The sequence below is a fragment of the Rhodnius prolixus genome, unplaced genomic scaffold (genome assembly GCF_049639745.1).
Source record: "Rhodnius prolixus isolate KJV_2025 unplaced genomic scaffold, Rpr scaffold_8, whole genome shotgun sequence".
NCBI lineage: Eukaryota > Metazoa > Arthropoda > Insecta > Hemiptera > Reduviidae > Rhodnius > Rhodnius prolixus.
Window position 1 is genome coordinate 33,046,748 of NW_027411593.1, and position 20,209 is coordinate 33,066,956.

At 29.2% G+C, this 20,209-nt stretch overlaps 2 protein-coding genes across 8 annotated transcripts in view; both read left to right on the top strand.

Moving 5' to 3' along the window:
* The window catches only part of hlk (hulk), a 51,354-nt gene extending 38,454 nt beyond the window's left edge, over positions 1-12,900 (top strand). For 2 of the 4 annotated variants that reach the window (XM_074122430.1, XM_074122431.1), the window contains 16 exons: positions 1,383-1,514; positions 1,592-1,774; positions 2,217-2,357; positions 3,384-3,572; positions 3,725-3,862; positions 4,590-4,682; positions 7,353-7,453; positions 7,559-7,643; positions 7,859-7,990; positions 8,600-8,782; positions 8,871-9,011; positions 9,098-9,172; positions 10,266-10,373; positions 10,507-10,647; positions 10,944-11,126; positions 11,745-12,900. In XM_074122430.1, the coding sequence (XP_073978531.1) occupies positions 1,383-1,514; positions 1,592-1,774; positions 2,217-2,357; positions 3,384-3,572; positions 3,725-3,862; positions 4,590-4,682; positions 7,353-7,453; positions 7,559-7,643; positions 7,859-7,990; positions 8,600-8,782; positions 8,871-9,011; positions 9,098-9,172; positions 10,266-10,373; positions 10,507-10,647; positions 10,944-11,126; positions 11,745-11,914 (2,195 nt within the window). In that variant the 3' untranslated portion in view covers positions 11,915-12,900. The remainder of the gene's footprint in view (positions 1-1,382; positions 1,515-1,591; positions 1,775-2,216; positions 2,358-3,383; positions 3,573-3,724; positions 3,863-4,589; positions 4,683-7,352; positions 7,454-7,558; positions 7,644-7,858; positions 7,991-8,599; positions 8,783-8,870; positions 9,012-9,097; positions 9,173-10,265; positions 10,374-10,506; positions 10,648-10,943; positions 11,127-11,744) is intronic. The other 2 variants (XM_074122432.1, XM_074122433.1) reach the window with 1 other exon arrangement.
* Positions 12,901-15,182: 2,282 nt separating this feature from the next.
* Gdap2 (ganglioside induced differentiation associated protein 2) overlaps positions 15,183-20,209 on the top strand; it is a 54,091-nt gene continuing 49,064 nt past the window's right edge. The window contains exons 1-2 of one of the 4 annotated variants that reach the window (XM_074122460.1): positions 15,183-15,371; positions 15,799-15,863. The gene's annotated coding sequence lies outside the window, so the exon portion shown is untranslated. Of the gene's footprint in view, positions 15,372-15,798; positions 15,864-20,011; positions 20,160-20,209 lie in introns of those variants that run through there. The other 3 variants (XM_074122462.1, XM_074122461.1, XM_074122463.1) reach the window with 3 other exon arrangements.

A 20,209-nucleotide genomic window follows, 5' to 3' on the forward strand; every position in this document is an offset into this window, starting at 1 on the left:
AGACTTTCTACTATTATTATCGCACTTGGTTGTTGATTATTATTTTAGTTTTACGTCCTTGTAATAATTAATACCTAATGATTAGCTATAATTATTACATAGGAATAATTCTGACAATAATTTTATGGTTAAATATAATAATTATTTATTCGTTAGGCTCAATCGATTATCTTACGGTGATTCAAATTGTAGTTTGAATAAAGTAAAAAGAAATATTTCATATTTTGTTATAGTTCCTGAATAATATTGCATTTGAATTGAAGTAATAAATTATAAACAATATATATATTCGGCTGTCACAAATATTTCTTTGATGAACAATTACAATAAAAATAATTGCATGAAAACATTTGGAATTTCATTTTAATTATAGAAATTATCTAATTATACCCTGCTATTATTATAATTTTTTGTAAATTTATTATTTTGATAAAATTTATGTGATAAGCACTTTAACATAATAGGACAATTTTTTTATTAGTATTATGTAATAGATTTAATTTCTTCCAAATATTTTGTAAGAAATTATTATTATTATTTTTTCTAATAGTTATTAAATAAAGTAAATTACTTTTATTTTAATTCATCTTCATGAAATCTCTGGATCCATTTGCACATATTTTGATGCTGTAAACACTTTTAATTTAAATAAAATTATATATGTAATTGCATGGAAATTACTATTTGTTTATTGAAAGCAATAAAATAAAAGGTTGTTATATTTATCTCATAATTTATATAGGATATAAAAACATTCATTTTTTAGTTTGTTGTTGTTTGATCAATTTGTTAATTAATATATAAATAATTTTATATACTTAAATTACTTTTCAATTAGTCATTTACCAGTTCACCTTCTTAAAAAGAAAATACTAATTACTATCTATAGAGGTAATGTTTCTTTTCTGTATAAAAATTATTTAAAAGATGTTTCTACAATGAGGAATTATAACAGGATTAATCTTATGGGTTTTACACTTGTGCTTCTTTGCTTCATAAATAATGTTTTTATCCTTAAACAGCCAAATTTGAATATTTCAATTATTACTCGAACTTGTCACCTAATGTACCAGAACTCGGTCTTCTAAAAGCACCCTAGAAACTAAGTTGTATTTATGGTTGAAAGAAACAACGGGAAAAACTTTTGGGCAAACACTCAAGAAGGTTTAGTAATTGAGTAATCCTCTTTCAAAAATGTTTCAATTTAATATAATTTAATCACAATCAATGCTGCTTTTTTTTTAAAATAATTAGTTAATGAACGGGAATAATAATTTTCTAAATTGAGTCCCTTATATGGGGCAATCATTTTGGAAACATCGCATATTTAACAAAACTTCAAGTCCTTTAATTTTCAAAAACTATAATTTATGAAAAAACAGGAGATTTATTGGATGAAAGAAAAGTATTAGATTGGATGGTTCAACAAAAAACAGATGAAAGCATTGAATATATAAGCAGAGAAAAACTATTTAAATATATTGAAACTAAAGAATTTCTAGCAGTGGTATTCTGTAAGTAATTATATTTATTAATTGATTTTCTTACCGATATGTTTTCAATTATTTCATATACATTTTGTTTATTTTAGTTAACAGTGAAGATTCAGATGTTCCTAGAGTATTGAGGCACATAGAACTTATTGATGATGAAGCAGCAGAGTATGGTATAAAAATTGTAAAATGTGACGATTTGTTAATGGCTAAAAAATATGGATTTAGAAATCCACCAGGCATCTCTTACTTTAGAAAAGGAAAATATATAAATTATGACGGTATGCTAAAAATTAATACTATATGTTTATAAGTAAAATAAGATCATTTTTGAAAGTATTTAAGATGTGGCACGTTATAGTGTACCGGTCAATAGCGTTTGCGTATTTGTGAGAACTGTTACAATATATTTTCAGAATTCCGTCTTCATAACTTTTTGAATTGCATTTGCATTTATCTAAAAACTTTAAAAGCGAGGAATATAATTGGGATATCTCCCGTTTGAATTATTATTTTAGTTGCTTTATTTGTAAGAAAAATTGTTAGTAGTCAAGTATGTGCTTTTATACCGTCTGCACCACATAATTGGTAGATGGACCGCCTGAAAAAATAAGCAATTTTTTTAACTTCACTAACAATTTCTGGAAAAAAAGACTATATCGTATTTATTATATCCTTATGCTAATTCATAACCCCCTAGTTATGGTGAATTCTTTTTTCAAGGTGATATTGATGATGAAGAAGAATTGTTGGACTGGTTAACTGATCCAGCTAATATGGAATTAACGGAACATATTGAAAGGGTTAATAGGAAAATGTTTGCGAAAATTCGTCAAACATCCGATTATGTTGCAGTATTTTTTTGTGAGTTTAGCTTTTTTTATTAGATGACTATTATATTTTTACACGTTATCGGTAGGAATTGTAATTTAAAAATTAACGATAAATACATATGTAACTAACTCCATCTGCAATATCTTGTTTTTTGATATTTTACTTCCATTACCAAATTTGATTACGTTTTATAGAGATAGGCCAGAAAGCCTACGTAATAGCCTCAGAGGAGACAACTTTTAGTTAAGGGGATGTTAAAACGAATTCTAACTATTTAGACTATAACTAACTTACTAGCTTTACTGAGTTTTCGAACTACTTAGTTATCCACAAGGCTATTTTGGAGCCTCAGTCTCACCTAAACAAATCAGGAGTAGAGGAAACAGGCGTGCAACGACTTTGTTCGTTCAGCTCTTTGGGCCCAACATTTTCACATTTCCAATTAATCTTGAAAATGAATTTCTCCCTTTTAAATCATCACTGAGATTATCTAACTAATTAAGCGCCACAAGATCCAAATTTCACGTGAACTACAAGAGCCATTTCCTGTATATAATCTAATTAATCTAAAACAACATCATTCCGTAACTAATTTCGCTCTTAAGCTTGAGTACTGAAAAGAAGAGTAGAATTTTTCTGTATTTGATTATATCAATTAGATAAATCTTTAATGAGTATGAATATTACATACTTTTTGTTTGAGTTTGAAAAGTTTATTTACAATTTAAAAACAGTTATACAAATAAAGTATATTCAAAAGGAGGTTTCAAGCTACAGTGCCTACATACTTTCCACAATCATGATTTTTACTTTGATAAATAGTCCAGACTTAAGATAGACAAAAAAACATTTAAAAACTTTACAATATACATAATTTTTGTCAGTAAAAGGTTTGAGAAGTGAAATCTCGTTCAAAATAACTCCTCCGTACAAAGCCAATTACAACAAAAAAATAAGCACACAGTACGACACGCAATATCTGATACACCGCAGCCAGTTAACTCAATATCTGAAATACCTATGCAATCATTTAATAGTTTTTATGCATACTTCCAGATAGTGACGATTGCAAGCAATGTGGTCGAGTGTTAGCGGAAATAGAGCACATTGATGATGAGGCAGATAGTGCTGGTATAGATTTTGTAAAAATTAATGATAAAAGTTTAGCTAAAGAACTTGGCGTTTTTGCATTACCAGCCGTTCTATTTTTCAAAATGGGCTCCAAAGAACCAGTTATATATGCAGGTAATTTGTTTTAATAGAATTTAATAATGTTTTAAATTGATTTTAAGTTAAAGGTTACAAGGTTATTATGTTTTCAACAGCTTTAATCCATTTTTAAATTACATTTCTCACTATTTTTAAAAGGGTGCTAAAATATAAAATGTTATTTATAGGTGATCTATACGATGAGAATGAAATTTTAGCTTGGCTATTGACCCAAAAGGATCCATCAGGAGATGTAATAGAGGAGTTAGAAGGCGAAGCCCTTTTAAAAGCAATTCATACTTCAGACTCACTGGCCATATATTTTTGTGAGTTACGCAAAATACAAGTTACATCGAAGTAATAGTAAACATTTTTTCCAATTAATTATTTATTTTCTGCTCATTTTATTTTAAATTTAATTACTAATTTTGATTTTTTGTTTCCTTGCATAAATATATGATTGTGCTCATCAAAAAATGTTCTACTTCAGAGTGAAAAATTTCTCACTTACTTACAATAACATATAGAACTTTTTTAATGAGAATAATTAAGTTTCCATTATTTGATGAGTAATTTCTGATAATTTGCATAAACATTTTTTTTCTAATAATTTTCAGTCATGTAAATAAAGTTACAATTTTCATTTAACCAGTAAGAGATTTGCTATTAAATGCATATTATCTTTGTTCTTTTGACAGTATTTCTTGTGAGTATGTCAGTCAAGCAATTAACTTTTTTAACTGCCCAAGTAACAATTTTGCATATTAACATTTAGATATTTGTTTCGTTTATTCAAGTAATTCGCTTAAATCTCATCATTGAATTTAATTACTTTTTCATTGAAATAATTAGTTTATTCAAGAAGGTAACATAAGGAAGCTTCCGGACTTAATAATAAAAAAAAAGACAGCGAATCTCTTAATAAAAAAAACCTCCCAGATTAAAATATCTTTTAAAAAGTTAATTAAGAGAAATAACTAAATTCTGATCAAAAATAATTAGGGCTAAAATTATTCATTTAGTTAAGGAAATTATTTAATATGTCACATTTAGGGAACAAGACTCTCTGTGAACTTTGCAATACAAAAGCGTACCGCAAGAAGCTCAGCAAACAAGGGGCTGATGAAGGATCGGAAGATTATGAGGGTATTTATTAGACAACAAATGTTCGTAAAATCCCTGTAGATTAGAAACAAAAATCCTTTTAGATTGTACTTTTCTATATTAAAGTGACAATGGGAACTAAAATAAGTTCCTTAGACCATAGAAAATATTAGTTTCTTAATGGTTTACATTTTGAGTTTAAAATTTAGAAATTGTGAAAATGTTGTGTGTATGTTGTGGAAAAATTTGAATGCGAATAATGCTGAGAAGTCATTCTTAAGAATAATAACTTAATGATTTTTATGTTGTAAGAACTCTCATCCACTACACCGCAAGGTAGATGAGGTAGGAACTCTCAATAGTGTTGTAATTGGTGATGCCACTATAGTAAGGAAAGCTGTAAAACAAGCCTGCGGATTTCGTTTAGAAAGGCACATTTTCCAGATATTCATCAGAAATATTGTAAAGTCTAAAAGAAATGTCCGCTGTTCAAAATTACAGAACATGATTGGACGTTATTATTATATAATATTTGCAAAATATGCAGAGATGGTGGATTTTTTTTATACAGAATAGTTTCCAGATATCATCAACAAAGACAATTATTCCGAAATCGAAAATTTTACCTGTAGGTTAAAACATAAATTGCAATTAAATGAGGGGTTCTTTAACGTTACCTGTTCCCTTGGACATCTGAATTTCTTTTTTAATTTTAAACATTTTATTTAAGAGGTAAGCATGGGCTATGCTAACTTATTTTATGTTTCACAGGAGTTAAAAAAATATATATTGTTCGAATTTTTAATGTTTGGTTCATTTTCAGTTATTACTCTAATCTAATTATTTTTTAAATATTTGTAAAACTACATTTCATGATATTTTAAGTTTTAAAGATATTCCCTTTTAAGATAGTCATAGAATCCAAAAAAACTCTTACAAAGAAATTATTTAATATGTTAAAACATCAAAATTTATTAATTATCACCGTATCTTTTAAAATTTGATAACAACTTCAAAAAAGAGAGCAGGTATATAAACCCATCTCTTTCTTGGAAAAAATTATTCTTAAGAGAGCCAGCCATTGCACTTTTTTTTTGCAATCATCCAATTCGGCCTTTCTTTCTGATCTAATTAAACGAAAAACGTATTATATTCAGAAAAAAATGTAGAAACGCTTAAAAATGAGGGAGCCCTAGCTCAGGTGCTGTTTATTAATAGTAACCAGGTACCTGAGCGACTTCAGTGAAGCGAAGGTAAGAAAATGAAGAACCTAACTGCAAGGTAAATGGCAGATAAAAGAACCAACTTACTTTGTTAGCACCTTCCCAATTTTATTAATTTCGCATTAAAAGTGCTGTTTAAGTTAATTAAAAATATCCATTATTAAGTTATAAATGTTTAATAGCTTTATGTGGTACTTTTGTTGACGAAAATTTCTACTGCCTATTCCACTCATTAACAAAACGAGCACTTGCTTGTGAATTTTGATCATTAATTTTTTGTTGTGACGAAAAAAAGGAGGTTTCAAGAAAACAGATTGTAGTATCGAATTTTGGAAAGTGAATTATAGTTTTCTCAGCTCTGTGGAATTTGTTTTGCATCTTGATAATCCACTTTAGACTTAAGCTAATTTTCGATGACTGTTAGTTATAAGTTATTTTATTAGACTTGAGTGAAAACAAATGCACTCTCTTATTTAACTTTTCCTCCTTTCCAATTTGTTTAAATGCAAACCGGTGGCAGCATTACCGTCTTTAAGATCTTCGGTATCTTCTGTATAGTAAGTAATTCTCTTTTAGTGTGAAACTCGATTTATTTTAAACCAATTTCTTCGGAATCATTCATAACAATTACTTTGGATGGACTTATATGTTAAGCTTGTTCATATTTTTCTACTTTTATTTTATTGTTTTTAATTAACTCTTAGATTTTGCTTTATTAGTTAGGTTTTATTTTTTGCCAAGTACAGGTTCCTTCAAATATGTGCTTGCATTTATAATTTTTTTTTAATATTGAATTGAGCGACAGTTATTTTAAATATTCATGTTGTCAAGGAATAAAATAAGTGAGCTGTTCAATGGTAAATTAAAATATATATACTATATGCATATGTACTATATACTCGTATATAAAATGGAAATGGTGTAATTTTAGTTTTCAATTTAGAGGATCTCCAACTATACTTATTAGTTCCTTAGGTACTTCATGCAGCTTTTAATTTTCAATTTTAACAGCTTCTAATTTGCTTCGTTGTAGCATACTTTTGTTTCAGTTTTAAATTCCTTCAGTGGTTCAATTTCTCTTCGTACAAAATCTAAACCATAATCTTTAACATTATTTTCTTGTTAACGAAAGAAAGTTTAGCACATGTAAGAAAATATTGCACTTATATTAATGTTTGCTAACAAAAAATCAGCTCTGTAGATAGTGCAGCTGACTCACACGCCGGGATGCCAGTTTCGAGACCAGCTGCCTGCTTTTAGAATACCTCTTCTTAAAAGCCTCCTATAATTTACTGTTCGATAATAGTTTTGTCTATAATCTTTCTCTCTTTCCGAAAGCCTGCAATGCAGGCTATATTGACTAAATTAAAACAAAAATACATTTGATGTTATTACACTTATTAAGTCTATTTAATTCACTCACAACAAATATGGTTATCTTTATATTTATTGGCACATCATGTAACACTTCATTAAACATAAATTTTAGATAAAATAGATGAATGTACGCAGTGTAAAGATATTCTTGAAGAACTAGAAAACATAGATGACGACTGCGATCGCCATGGAATTACCTTTGTAAAAACACCGGTAATTATTTTTAGTTCCTAATTGTTTGGGTTTACAAAAATCAATGTGATATAATTCATTTAAAATTCGAAAGATTATTTTCAAGAAATTAAAAACTAATTTCAGGATTACACAATTGCTGCTCATTTTGGTGTATTAGATTATCCATCATTAGTTTATTTTGAAAATCAAGTTCCAAATGTATTTGAAGGTGGGTAAATCCATTTTAATTATATTCATTTTAAGAGTTTTCTTTTTTCATTTTAAAATTCAGAATGAGAAGAATTTTTTTCATAGCCTTGTCTGACTACTCAGGTCAAGAATATATTGGAATTTAGCCAAGATTATAAATTTACCTACATAATGTTTATACCATTCTTCAAATTAAAATTTGAATGTACTTATTTGAAATAAATCTGTTTTTAGGCGACTTATCTGAAGAAGAGGAAGTTTTACAATGGTTGATTACGCAGAAAACTGAAGACAGAATAGAATTAATTACGAGGCAAATGTTGGAGACTATGGTAGATGAAACTCAATACCTAGCAGTATATTTTTGTAAGTAAAATAATGAATCGTTGTTAGAATTCATTAATTTTACAAACCTTTTTGAACTCAACCAACTTACATAACCAAGCCCTGAGGAAGACCATAAATTTGTCGAAACGTTGGCGAAAAGACGGAGTTGTTATTATTATTATAGTATTTTCTTTTACGTTTACCTACTCTCTGACCATCACTGCCTAATAGAGGCCTGAGCCTCAGCCCCTCAGCCACTACAGTCTTTTACATTAACAAGCAAAAATTAGCGAGCCAAATCAATTTTTGATATTGCCATAGGATATTAAAAATACTTTTAAAAGTTTTTTTTACAGTTGAAGATTTTTTTTTTGTTTTGTTTCCGACCGGTTTTGGAGCACTAGGGCACAAGAAGTGTGCTTAACACATGTTTGTGATATTACACTGTATACAAATATTCCGCTGATGTGCGAACGTTCGAAACTGGGTAAAGAGGGGAGAAAGAGAGCGACTAAGTCTCTGACCAACAAAACTCTGCTATACTGAATGTGTTTTCTTATGAGATCTTAATTTTCTTAATTCTTAATTTTTTTTTAATTTGATAAATCTAAAATACACTGAAACATTTGCGAAACTTATTTTTCTCAGATAAGCCAAGTTGTCATATTTGTGATGAAATATTGGAAGAATTGGAAAAAATAGATGACGAAAGCGATGTTTTTGGAATACATATGGTAAAAATTATGGACCCACAATTGGCTAAAAGATATTCAATAAAAACATATCCAGCTTTGGTATATTTTAGGAACGGAAATCCATTAATATTTGACGGTAAAGATTGCATAAATTTGTAAACTGTATTTACAAAATGAATAAAAAGATATTTTTATTACCTAAATATAAATATTAAATTTTTCAGGAGATCTACAGAATGAAGTATCTGTATTGGAATGGTTAATTGACGATGAAAATAGAGAACTAGCTGATGAAATAGAGGAAGTTAATGCTAGAATGTTGGAAAGGTTATTAGACGAAAGTCTTTTTCTAGCAGTATTTTTCTGTATGTAACATTTACTTTGAAAATATTTCAGAATGAAATTGAATTTTATTTTTATTACAAAAAATGTATTAACTACTTTGTCATAGATGATGAAAATTGTCCAGAATGTGAAGAATTGCTTGAAGTTTTAGAAATTATTGATGGGGAAGCTGATATGTATGGTAAATATATATTTTTTTTTTCTGCATGCAACCTCAAATTTGATGGAGAAGAATTATTCTGTTTTGAGTACTACACAGAAATTTTTTTAAATAAATTATCATTATTTTGGCAAACTATCTCTGGCATGAAAATATTTTCTTCGGCGGAAAAACCGCTAACAATGTCCGACTGCATAAACTGAAGAAACTATAAAAATGACCTTAAGAATTGTTGTCATAAAATCATTTATTGTGTAGAGTTTTGAAAAAAATAATAATAAAACAAAAAATCAAAAGATGTCTCTTCTGAGCAGTGGTCTAGCAGCTCACAGTTCTATTTATAGTGATCTTCCTGAAAAATGCATGTCCGAAGGGAAGGTTTGCCATAACATTGAACGTGGTCAACGTACGGTGTGTTTCATTGAATACTTTCAACTAAACCCAAATAGTATTTTAGGTATTTTGTGATTGTAACCTATTTTTTTTTTTTTTTTTTTAATTTATACTTTTTTAATGTTAGTTTTTAATGTTAGTATCATTGGTAAAGTATTGCTTGCAGGTCAAATTTTAAATGTTGCTTTCACCAAAACTTCGTTTTATAAGTTTAGAGATTCTGTTAAGTAACTTTAAAAAAATTTGACCCCTAAGTTTTGTCAAGGCTCATTAAAGATAGCAGGAAATAGCATGAATGAAAGAAGCATGACTTCGCAAAGAGTAAACCAAAGAACTTAGTCTGAGAATTCACATTTTTTCTATAAAATCATTTTCTATTTGTTGAGTGTCAAAGTTAATTTATTTTTAGAGTAAATTATAAGTTAATAGAATCTTTAATTACATACATAAGTTGCTTTTTTTTAATTCACTGCGACTGCCTTTGTACTATAAATCCATCTGTATTCGGAGCTAGCCTCACGCGAACGTTTTATATTTATTTTATAGTTAAAGCCTGCTTGGGGCCATTAATGACTCATGGGCCTTGCTTCTAAGCCACTGCTTCGGAAAAGAAATTTGTTTTTTTAAATTGAACATACTTCCTAGGTTCCTAAAAATGAGAGAGAGAAAGAAAAAATTATAAAAATAACGGTAAGATATTTTTTCATTTTTTTTTTTTTAGGGATTGACATGGTTAAAATATCAGATCCAGAAGCATCAAAAAAATACAATATAATGAATACTCCCTCATTAGTTTATTTCAGAAAACGAATTCCACTAACATATGATGGTAAGTTCGTTAAAAATCAACTTGTGTTATCCGTTTCTAGATGGCTTCAATTATTGTTAAAAATATATATTCATTTTTATTGCTTTGAAATTGAAATAGAATTAATGAAATGAATTTTTATCTTGGATTTCAGGAGATCTATCTGATGAAGATAAAGTGCTAACTTGGCTTACGTCTCAAGATGTTTTTGAATTAAAAAATGAAATTGAGGAAGTGAACAGAAAAATGGTAGACAAATTATTAGATGAAAATGAATTTCTGGCCATTTTCTTCTGTAAGTTCATAGTTTGTATAGAATTTAATAATAAACACTTTTAAATTATTATGATTCTATTAATAATGTTAGTTTCTTTGATATTCACGGACATATTTCCTTTCGAGCACCAAATTAAAAGCTTAAAATGTAATGTTAAAGTCGTAATTGAGTATTTTGCTGTCCATCTTTTAACAAGGCCATTTAACAAGGTTAAATCATAAAATTTTGAAATATTCAGCTTCATTAATCTTGTTCTATCCAAAGAAACTCTTGGATTTTTAATAGATTTTAAGCTACAGGTTCTATTTTTATAGATGAAGAAGATGATTCAGCCACAGATCGAGTGCTAGAACTCTTAGAAAAAATTGATGGTGAAACTGACAATATGGATATAACTTTTGTAAAAATGGGAGATACTCGTTACGCAAGAAAATGGGGAGTAGTCAAACTTCCTGCTGTAGTATTCTACAGAAACCGTTTTCCAAGCATATATAGAGGTAAATATAAAATTATTCCTTTATTTGAAATATTCATAGATTAACTCAATGGTTAAGTGCATTTCGGATTCCAACACGAAAATCCTGAGATCGAATCCAGCTGCTAACCCATAGATTTTCTCTTCCTTTGGTAGCTTAATATTATTCTTCTATTGGAAAGAAGGTGAAGTAATATAATTTGCTAAACTTCAAGAGAACCCTGTTATATTATTATTATTTTTATTTACCTATAGAAAAATACAATTCATAGCATGGGGTCAGTTTTTTCCCTTATTATTTACATCTAATTATTAGGTGTATTATGAATGAATATATTATTTTATTAGCGAAAGAGATAACTCAAAATTTCAGAATAGTCTTACCTAGTAGTAAGCTTGTTTTTTGGGCTTTAATTAATTTTACGAAATATTTTGCACCTTGTTTTTATATCTACTCTTTCTCTGAGCCATTTTTTTTAAAGGCATTCATAGTAAATATTAATGATGTGGTAAATTTTTAATCTGTTACAAAAAAGTGATCTTTTTTTTTTTAACGAAATGTTCTTAAAACCAAACGCTCAAAATCAAACCTTGCACTAATAATCATTATGTTTATTAAGGGATTTTTTTTTATTTTCAGGTGAATTCATTAACGAAGAGGTGGTGTTAGAGTGGTTAAGGAAAAATCGATTTAGACAACCCGAATTAAATTTATTCATGTATGCCTTAATCGCCATAGTGTCTGCCTTTTTCCTTTATACAGCATTTCTAATGTACGGTTTTCCACAAGCTTTGACAAGACAAGCGTGATATTCAATGTTTTATCGATTTGGGTAATATCTCTGGATCCAGATGAGTAAGTGGATCCTAATAGACTTTTTGATGTAAACTATCTGCCACATACCTGTGAAGAACATTCACTAAGGAAGTTATTACTATATGAAATTTCATATAGGGACCATTTGTGTATTACATAAATTTACTTCAACGTAAAAAGTTACTTTGTGCAGTGAATACAAACTTTACTGCCTTTTATTAATTTACTTAATTATTATTTAAATACTTGTTTAGTTATTATTGACTGTAAATATAATTTATTTTGCAAATAAGGAAAACATTTTAGATATTGATCGATGGATTATAGAATACCAATGATATTTGGGTTGTTATTAAATCTGCTTTATTGTATGGTTACCAAAAAAGTATTTAAATATAATTGTTGACCTTCTGGCTCATATTAAAAAATATATAAATATTACTTTTCCTTAAGTGAAAATTGAAAGTAGCAAATAAATTTGTTCGTTAATTTAATTTTGAAACGTAATTTAGTATACTGTCTTTTTTCTTTTCTTTTTATAATTGCTAAAAACACTATTTTTCTAGCATTTATAAATTTGAAATTATTCCCTTTTTGTATCAAAGATTATTATATTGTCTGGTTTACCAATTTATGCTCTACTCAGTTATGCTTTTCAACTTTTATTTCTGAAATAGTTACTGTTTGTATAAACTTCATTATTACTTCTCCTTCCTCCTGAAAAAAAAAATTGTTTCACTCTGTGAAAGAATGTAAATGTTTTAATCCTAAATGTAAATATGTAATTTGTATCTTAATCACCTACCAAAAAGAAACATTTTTCCGACCCTACGTTCATTCCTGTTCATATTTTCTTTGGTTTGACTGATCCTTTATAAGGGCCTAACTCATGTTTGCATTTCTACTGTATTTATAAAATGTACTTATGAATTAAATAATTTAATTAAACAGACGTTATAAATATTAAAATGTTTTATTGTACCCAAATACTGCTTGTGTTTGTTTTTTATTGCATAAGAATTATTGCTTATTTATTATTTTACATACCTTGCATTTATATTGTTCAGAAACTTAAATACCTCAAGCCAAATAGAAAACCATTGTAGCACCAAAATCTCTGACAGCATTCTAGGTGAAAACAATTTTACCGCTAGAGAAAAATTAAAGTGACTCAATAAAGAGAAAACAAATTGTCTTGCGGATTTTATGTGAACCATAAAAAATACTCTTTTATGAAGTACTTTCTTTAATCTTGTGAATATTTTTTCGTCGAAGATGTAAGCAAAATTGCATTGACTAAATTTTGAATCCATTCAAGTTTTATATTTACCATCAAGTTACTCACTAAAGCTTGCTTGAGAGAATTCACAAATTATGAATGCCAAAGCCGTCATTCCAGTAGCCATCTTATCCGATAAAAGAATAATATTTCTAGTGATGATTTTTGCAGAAAATTAAGAGTGAACAAAAAAAATAGGAGAGTAAAGAATTTACTCCCTGAAATTATATTAAAGTCATTTTTTCAGTCTAAATTATTGACGAACGATTCGCATTACCCCGAGTCCATCTTCACTTAAGAATTATAGAATCATTCTGATGAATTAATAGGAAAGATGGTTTTGTTTGTATGCTGTCTCATGATTCTAGAAATTATCTTGAATAGGACCAAGTGAAAGGTAAAAAATAGAAAAGTCTACGCTGAGGAGAAGTTGGAGGTAGTAGTGTGCTGACTAGAGAATAGTCCTGTCTAGAAAAGGAGTTGGAAAGAGAAGTATGAAGCCTAAATAGTTGCCATATTCGCTTTATTGCTTATTGCTGTTTGTGAGCCTCTTTACTTACTGTAACGACTCTGAGTATACAATAGAAATAAAAAATATCACCTGTTGGGAAAATGGGCTGAACATGAGATATGTCTAGATATTCACGAGAGCTTTTATTACAAGTTTCTTTGTCGTTTATAGGTATGAGAGTTAATTGGACGTTGGGAAATAGTAGTTACACCACAAGTGCTAAACAGATAAATTATAAAGACAGATACATGCATAGCTAAGATTGTCACTTTAGTACAAAGTATACAAATATAAATAACTGCCAAGTGATTAGGAGCGGAGAGCTATGACTCTCGGTAAAACTTTGAGCATATTCTGCTCCATTGTCAAATTTATGGTTAAATTAGGCAGCATTACTTGGTCATTTCTTTGTAACGTGATATCTTGAGTAGAGCACTGCCGATAGGCACCGGACGCCAGCTGTGTCAAGCATTCAATACATTAAAATATTGAAGAATTTACATTTTTCAGATACTACTATTATTGGTGGTGGGGAAGGACATCAGCCTTACTCCATTCAACGTCATTCGAGCCTGTAATGCTATCCAGTAGAAAATAGTATAGCAAATATTACCTAAATTTAAAAATGCATTACACATCATGAAAATGAATACAGCAAATATTTAAAACTAAATATGCAAAGAATTTAGCGATAATCCACTTTACTAATGTCTAGTTAATTACTAGTTATCTAATTCTTAACTGTTTTTCCAAATTAGAAGTTAGTTTAGATAGTGCTTTTAGAATGTACTGCATCGTACTTTATAAATTTTCTTTTGGGGTCAGTAATTGCCTTAGAAAATTAAAAATTTAGCTGACAAACTCACTAGAAACATCGCTGATTTTGTCAGTCGTAGAATACTTGTTTTTTATATTTTTGATCGTTTGGAATTTCACGCATCATTAGAATTTAGCCCGCAATAAAGTGTGTTTAATTCAAAAAAGGGTGAGTCAAATGTCAAATTGTACAAAAACTAATTAATCAACCTCTGATGATGGATAAAATCCGAAAATGGCCAGGAATATATGTAAAAAATGAGTGCTACGACGAATAAAGTCATCGGTAGTGTCTAGGCTGCAGACAATAACACACTCAATAAAAAAAAATTTAGGTTTACGCCCCCTCCAGAAAAATCATGAATGTACGGAGAGAGGTTATTTTAGAAGTTTGTTCTGAACAATATTTAAAAAAACATTTCAAAAATTATTTAACTAAAAAATCTTCCTACTCAACAGATGTGTTGAGTTCCAGGGAAGTTAAAAATTTTTATTTGGCTGAACGAAACATGCAATATGGAACAATTAATTACCAACGTGATAGCCCAGGGTTTTAAAAAGATCATTTTTTAATATTTTTTCACACATAATTTAAAAATTAATACTCATTTCAAAAATGACTTGGATGGTATCATCTGGTAGTAGCCTTAGGATTCGTGAGGTTGCATTGACTTGGTCTGTGGTTGTTGGTTGAAGCTGTAAGTCTGGCGGGGAGCAGGGGCGGGAATTTTTCCTGCTTGCTGACAAGTTTTATATCACATATACATATAGATATATTGTGTCACATTTATTTTCTGTTGTTCACTGAAGTTGGTTGAACATACCTTTTTCAGAATTGAGTTAGGTAGGTGAATAAGTTAATTTTTCCTTATGTAGGCCATTTTATAAAATATATTAACAGAATAAAATGTTTGGTACTAGTTTTTACTTTTTTAAAAATGTAAATATGAATATATTTTGTTGTAAAAGGTAAAAATTTTTCATTCTACTTTGTTTTAAAAAGTGAGTTAAATATTTTTATACGTTAAATTATTTTGGAAAAGTGATAGTGCTTTAGTGGGGAATCTGCGTTGTGTTAAAAAAAAATTCGTATCTCATTTTTGTAAATGCAATTATTTGGGTAGTTCCAATATTTCGTGGTAAAATAACTTACAAATTTCCCAATGCAAACATACTTCGAGAGGGCGACACACATTTTATCAGTTTTCTTATTGATTTGTAATAAAAACTCTTAACATGATGTGGTGGCTATAGTAATTTTTGTTTTGTAGTTGTGAGAACGGCAGATGAAAGAAATCTTTTTGGATTACTTTTGAGGGAGAAGATTTGAATTCAGGTAATTTTTATAGGTTTAATTACATTATATTTTTACTCAATATGTACCCTTCAGGATTCCTTTATCGTTTTGTCTTAGGCTGTGTGTATGGTACTATTTTAAATTACAGTTTCGGTGATATATGTACTGCATACATCGGATATTGACATAGTAAGTGTAGCATTTAAGATAAGTAAAATATGAATTCGATATAAAATGCACAAACGTAGTAGTTAAAAGTCTGTTTTTTTATTTATTTAATAACTTTTTTTTATAACAGCAAGCTGAATCATTTCAGGCCCTACTCTAACCACAATCATGCATATTGGGTAAAATTCATTTGCAACGTTGTAAATATTTGTCTGTCAACTCTGCCTGAACAAGTTAATGTAACTGTATACAGGGAAGTTCATAACTACAGTTGAAAGAATGCCTCTCAATACTACAATAATTATTCTAAGACAATTTCCTGCGCAGTTGATTAAAATCATTTTTTATCACAGCATGCTTATTTTTATTTATTTATTTTATTTTTTTATTATAGACGGCTTAAACTTTATTCTTCTTTGGGGATCGGTTTATAATATTTGTGAAGGAATCTTCGTGAGGTGACTTGACAGAAACTTTCTCTTAAATTTCATGAACCAATCGCCGAAGGCGCTCTTAATGAATGCATATAAGAATAGTATCATTAAAATGAGAGATGAAAACATTGATATTGTTCAGTACTGAGGTTTCAACCATGTGCTTGACAGATGTTTATGTTGGCATCTAAATCATAGCAGGGATTTCAAATTATTTATTTGATTAATTCGATTGGGCTTAGATTTGCTAAGAGAGAGTTATTGTATTGTAATAATGTTTCAGGAAAGATTTTGTATGTTGTTTTAATTGTATTAGTAACAAAAGTAGTTAAGGCCAGTGTGTAGAGGAAGGTTTAAAACGTAGTATGGTGTACCAGTAATTTGTAATAACAGCTCAATTTAAATGTTTGTATTTGCTAGAGATGTAAAAGTCATCGGGATTTCCTAACATATATGTAGGTCCATATAGTATAAGTGTTATAAATTAGTAAAGTGTTCTAGAGATTTTGGTTTTGCTTTCCATTCAGTAATTATATAGACTGTTGTCTAAATTTGTAATTTAATATTTGTTAGTTCAATGTGTGGGTTCCCCCCTAGTGGAGCCGCGGTCGCAAGGTATATCAAGTAAGCAGTCTTCTGTGGGTGTTTGGTTGAGTAGACTCAGACATGTACGTTTTAGTTGTGCGAATGTCATGTGAGATTTCTGATAGTTGATTTTACTTCTCTGTTACCAGCTCAATTGCTTGGTGTCATCAGTATGTGTCTGTGTCATGAGTAAACAATGAGTTCAATGACCCTTGAAATACTTCCTTAGCGGGCGCTACCCTTTTTGTGGTACATATCAGGTAGACGTTACGTTCCTTTCTCTAATGCAGAAAAACGTGTCAGATAAAAAGAAGAATAAGATAATTGTCGGTGAAAAAAAAAAAAACTGTTTTAGTATGTAAAGAAATCCTGGGCGCCAGGCCATATCAAAAGTATGTGATACATGTAGGAACACCGTAGAATAGTACTCTTCTTGTTCGGATTTTATTGTTATTTCATCAGTTAGTCTGTGACATTGATGATAAAGCAATGATTGCGAAAGTCACAATGAAGTTCAGAAGGTTTTGTTATGAGGAAGTTAAATGGTTACAGAATTAATTTCTATATAATTTGCTGAGAATAAGTAGAATGGCCAGTAAGTTGATGGCAAATGTTCTAGTTTTCCGAGCACGTGAAATAGAATAATGAATTTACAATGGAAAGTTAACGATGGTAATATTGTATCAGTTGAGATAAATATGAAAAGTATAAAGTTACTACCATTTTTCAGGCGGGTTTTACGTTCAATTAGCTGTCCTAGAAGGAGGTGACTAGCAAATATACTTGACCATTAAATTATCGTATTACCCACTAAATCAAATGTAAGGCCTAGACCTGGAATAATAATAATCCAAAAGGCCCTAGAATATTCTCCTCGCCCTGCCTTCGTTTTGCCACTTTTGCATTAACCCACAATATTTTTTACCAAAATATTTCTTAGGTTTGTGGACTGAAAGAGAAGGATAGATCCATTTCTTTTTTTGTGACTTATTAAAATAATTCTAACTAAATGTTGTCAGTGAGTTTGAATTGTACCAGAATTTTAGTATTTTGTAGTTGGTGTATAGAATTTTGTAGTCAGTTCTTGTATATAGAATATTTATAGAGTATATCGTAAGAAAGGTGAGGAGAATATAAGAAAGAAAAATAAATGCCAAAGTGTTAATCAGTTGTAATGAAATGACAAGGTTCTCTGAGATTTGTTTATAAGAATCACGATTTAGGTCCTCATGATGTGGCTCAGTTATTTTATGACGTATCTGGCAATAGTTTAACCGTTTTTGCTCAACTCCTGTCGTCTTGGCGAATCTATTTGATAGAGAAGGATACTTCAATACCTCTCTTTTTTGTAGCTTGTTAAAATAATTTGAAATCTGACGTCAATGAGTTTTTAAATAGTACCAGAATTCTAGTATTATTTTTTAGTTTGTCAGTTCTTGTTCTTGTTATAAAGTGATTAAATTTAGAACTTTGACGTCCACATTAATGTTTTCATTAAAAGTTTTCAAATTATTAACAAAGAGATGTATATTTACATCTGTCAATTTTAGCTTCTTTTATTTTAAAGTTAATTTATTAATTTAAATCAATCAACAATTATTATCAATGTAATTAATTGTGCTTTCAATTGATATGAATCTTTATTTTTATCTTAAGTATTAACTCTGATAGGACATGTCTTTCTTTAAATAATTGTTTATTTTGAGGTTTTTGCACTTCGTGAATTTCATCTTAGCAATTTAAAGTAGTAAAAAGGATTGTTAAGAGTGCAAAAAGTATTGTTTTGTAAGAATTATATATTTAAGTGCCTTCGGATATTTGTAGTATTTCTAATTTAGGACATTTACTTAGTAGTTGAATTAACACAAAAAATACATTTTCGATTAATATGAATGGAATGTTATCTAAAATAAGACTAACTGTTTTCAAGTTCCTGACGTTTTCAGAAAATAAATATGTATGTCCTTCAATTTGACGTCACACTTAAAAGTATTAAGAACCAAATTCTGATAAATGCAATATACTCGTATTTTTAGTTCTTATTTTTTGTACTATGAGTTACGTGATTACTCATTCATTTCTTTTACTGCCATTGTGTCAATTTTTCGAAATTGATTTTTTAACGGCAATATCTTGAGGACTACCGAACATCAATAATAGGTTTTTAACATCTCTTCCCTCGTCAAGGTAACGATAAAATTTCGAATAAAAAACCGGTATCGTTGCTGAAGAGGATACTTCTATCGAAGAACTGTACGGTGTGTATTGCATCCTGTTAGGAATTATTGTGAAGGGGATCTGTTTTTCAATTTTGATCTGAAATTTTAATGCTTAGATTAAATGAACAGTAATTATTACAGATTTGAAATGAATTTTTCAATTAGCACTGCTGTAGAAGAAAGATTTTTTTTTTAAAAAAAAATCCTAGTTGACCAGTTTTTCCAGTAAAATGTCAAATTGGAAGTACAGCATGTTGCAATATATTAAAATATTTGAAATGTATTCAGATATTTTTTGATGGTCAAAGCAGTACTTAACATCTGCTAATCTTCTTGCCGATTTATTTTAACTGTATGCGTTAGCTACTTTATAAAGTGATACTTATTATAGTTGTTTCATGTTCCTACTAGCCGGCGGTAATCTATTTTATAACAGTTTGGTTCATTGGGCTGAACAACATTCGAATTAAGGTCGTGGTCTGCATTAACTCCTCAATAGCCTACTAATATATTACCTGTAGTTAAGTTATTTTTTCAAGTCTTAGCCTCGTCCATCGATCTAAACGGTGTGGGGTCTTTTGTTTGTGTTACATTAATGTATTTTTATTCCTAAGGTTGAAATCATATGAACATTTATTAATTTATAATATCATTGAAAGGAGAAGATTTATATCTCCTGTTAGTCATGAATTTGAAATTTTGTGAATATTACTGAGTCTGTAAACCATTTGTAACTTAGTGTGTAAAAAGTGAAGTGTTTCGTTATTCAATGGTCTACACTACATTTCTGAAGTAATATCTCCCAGTCGGTGGTGGAGCATGCGCAGTTAAAGGCGCCTATCTTGAAAGAATCGCTAACTGTGTGAAAACTGTCCTTCATCGTTTTAAGTACAATATTTTTAAGAGAGTGTTGTTTCCGTGCATTTGCTGTAAGTGATTATTTTAATTTTACTGTTTCTTACTTAATCATTTGATGTTT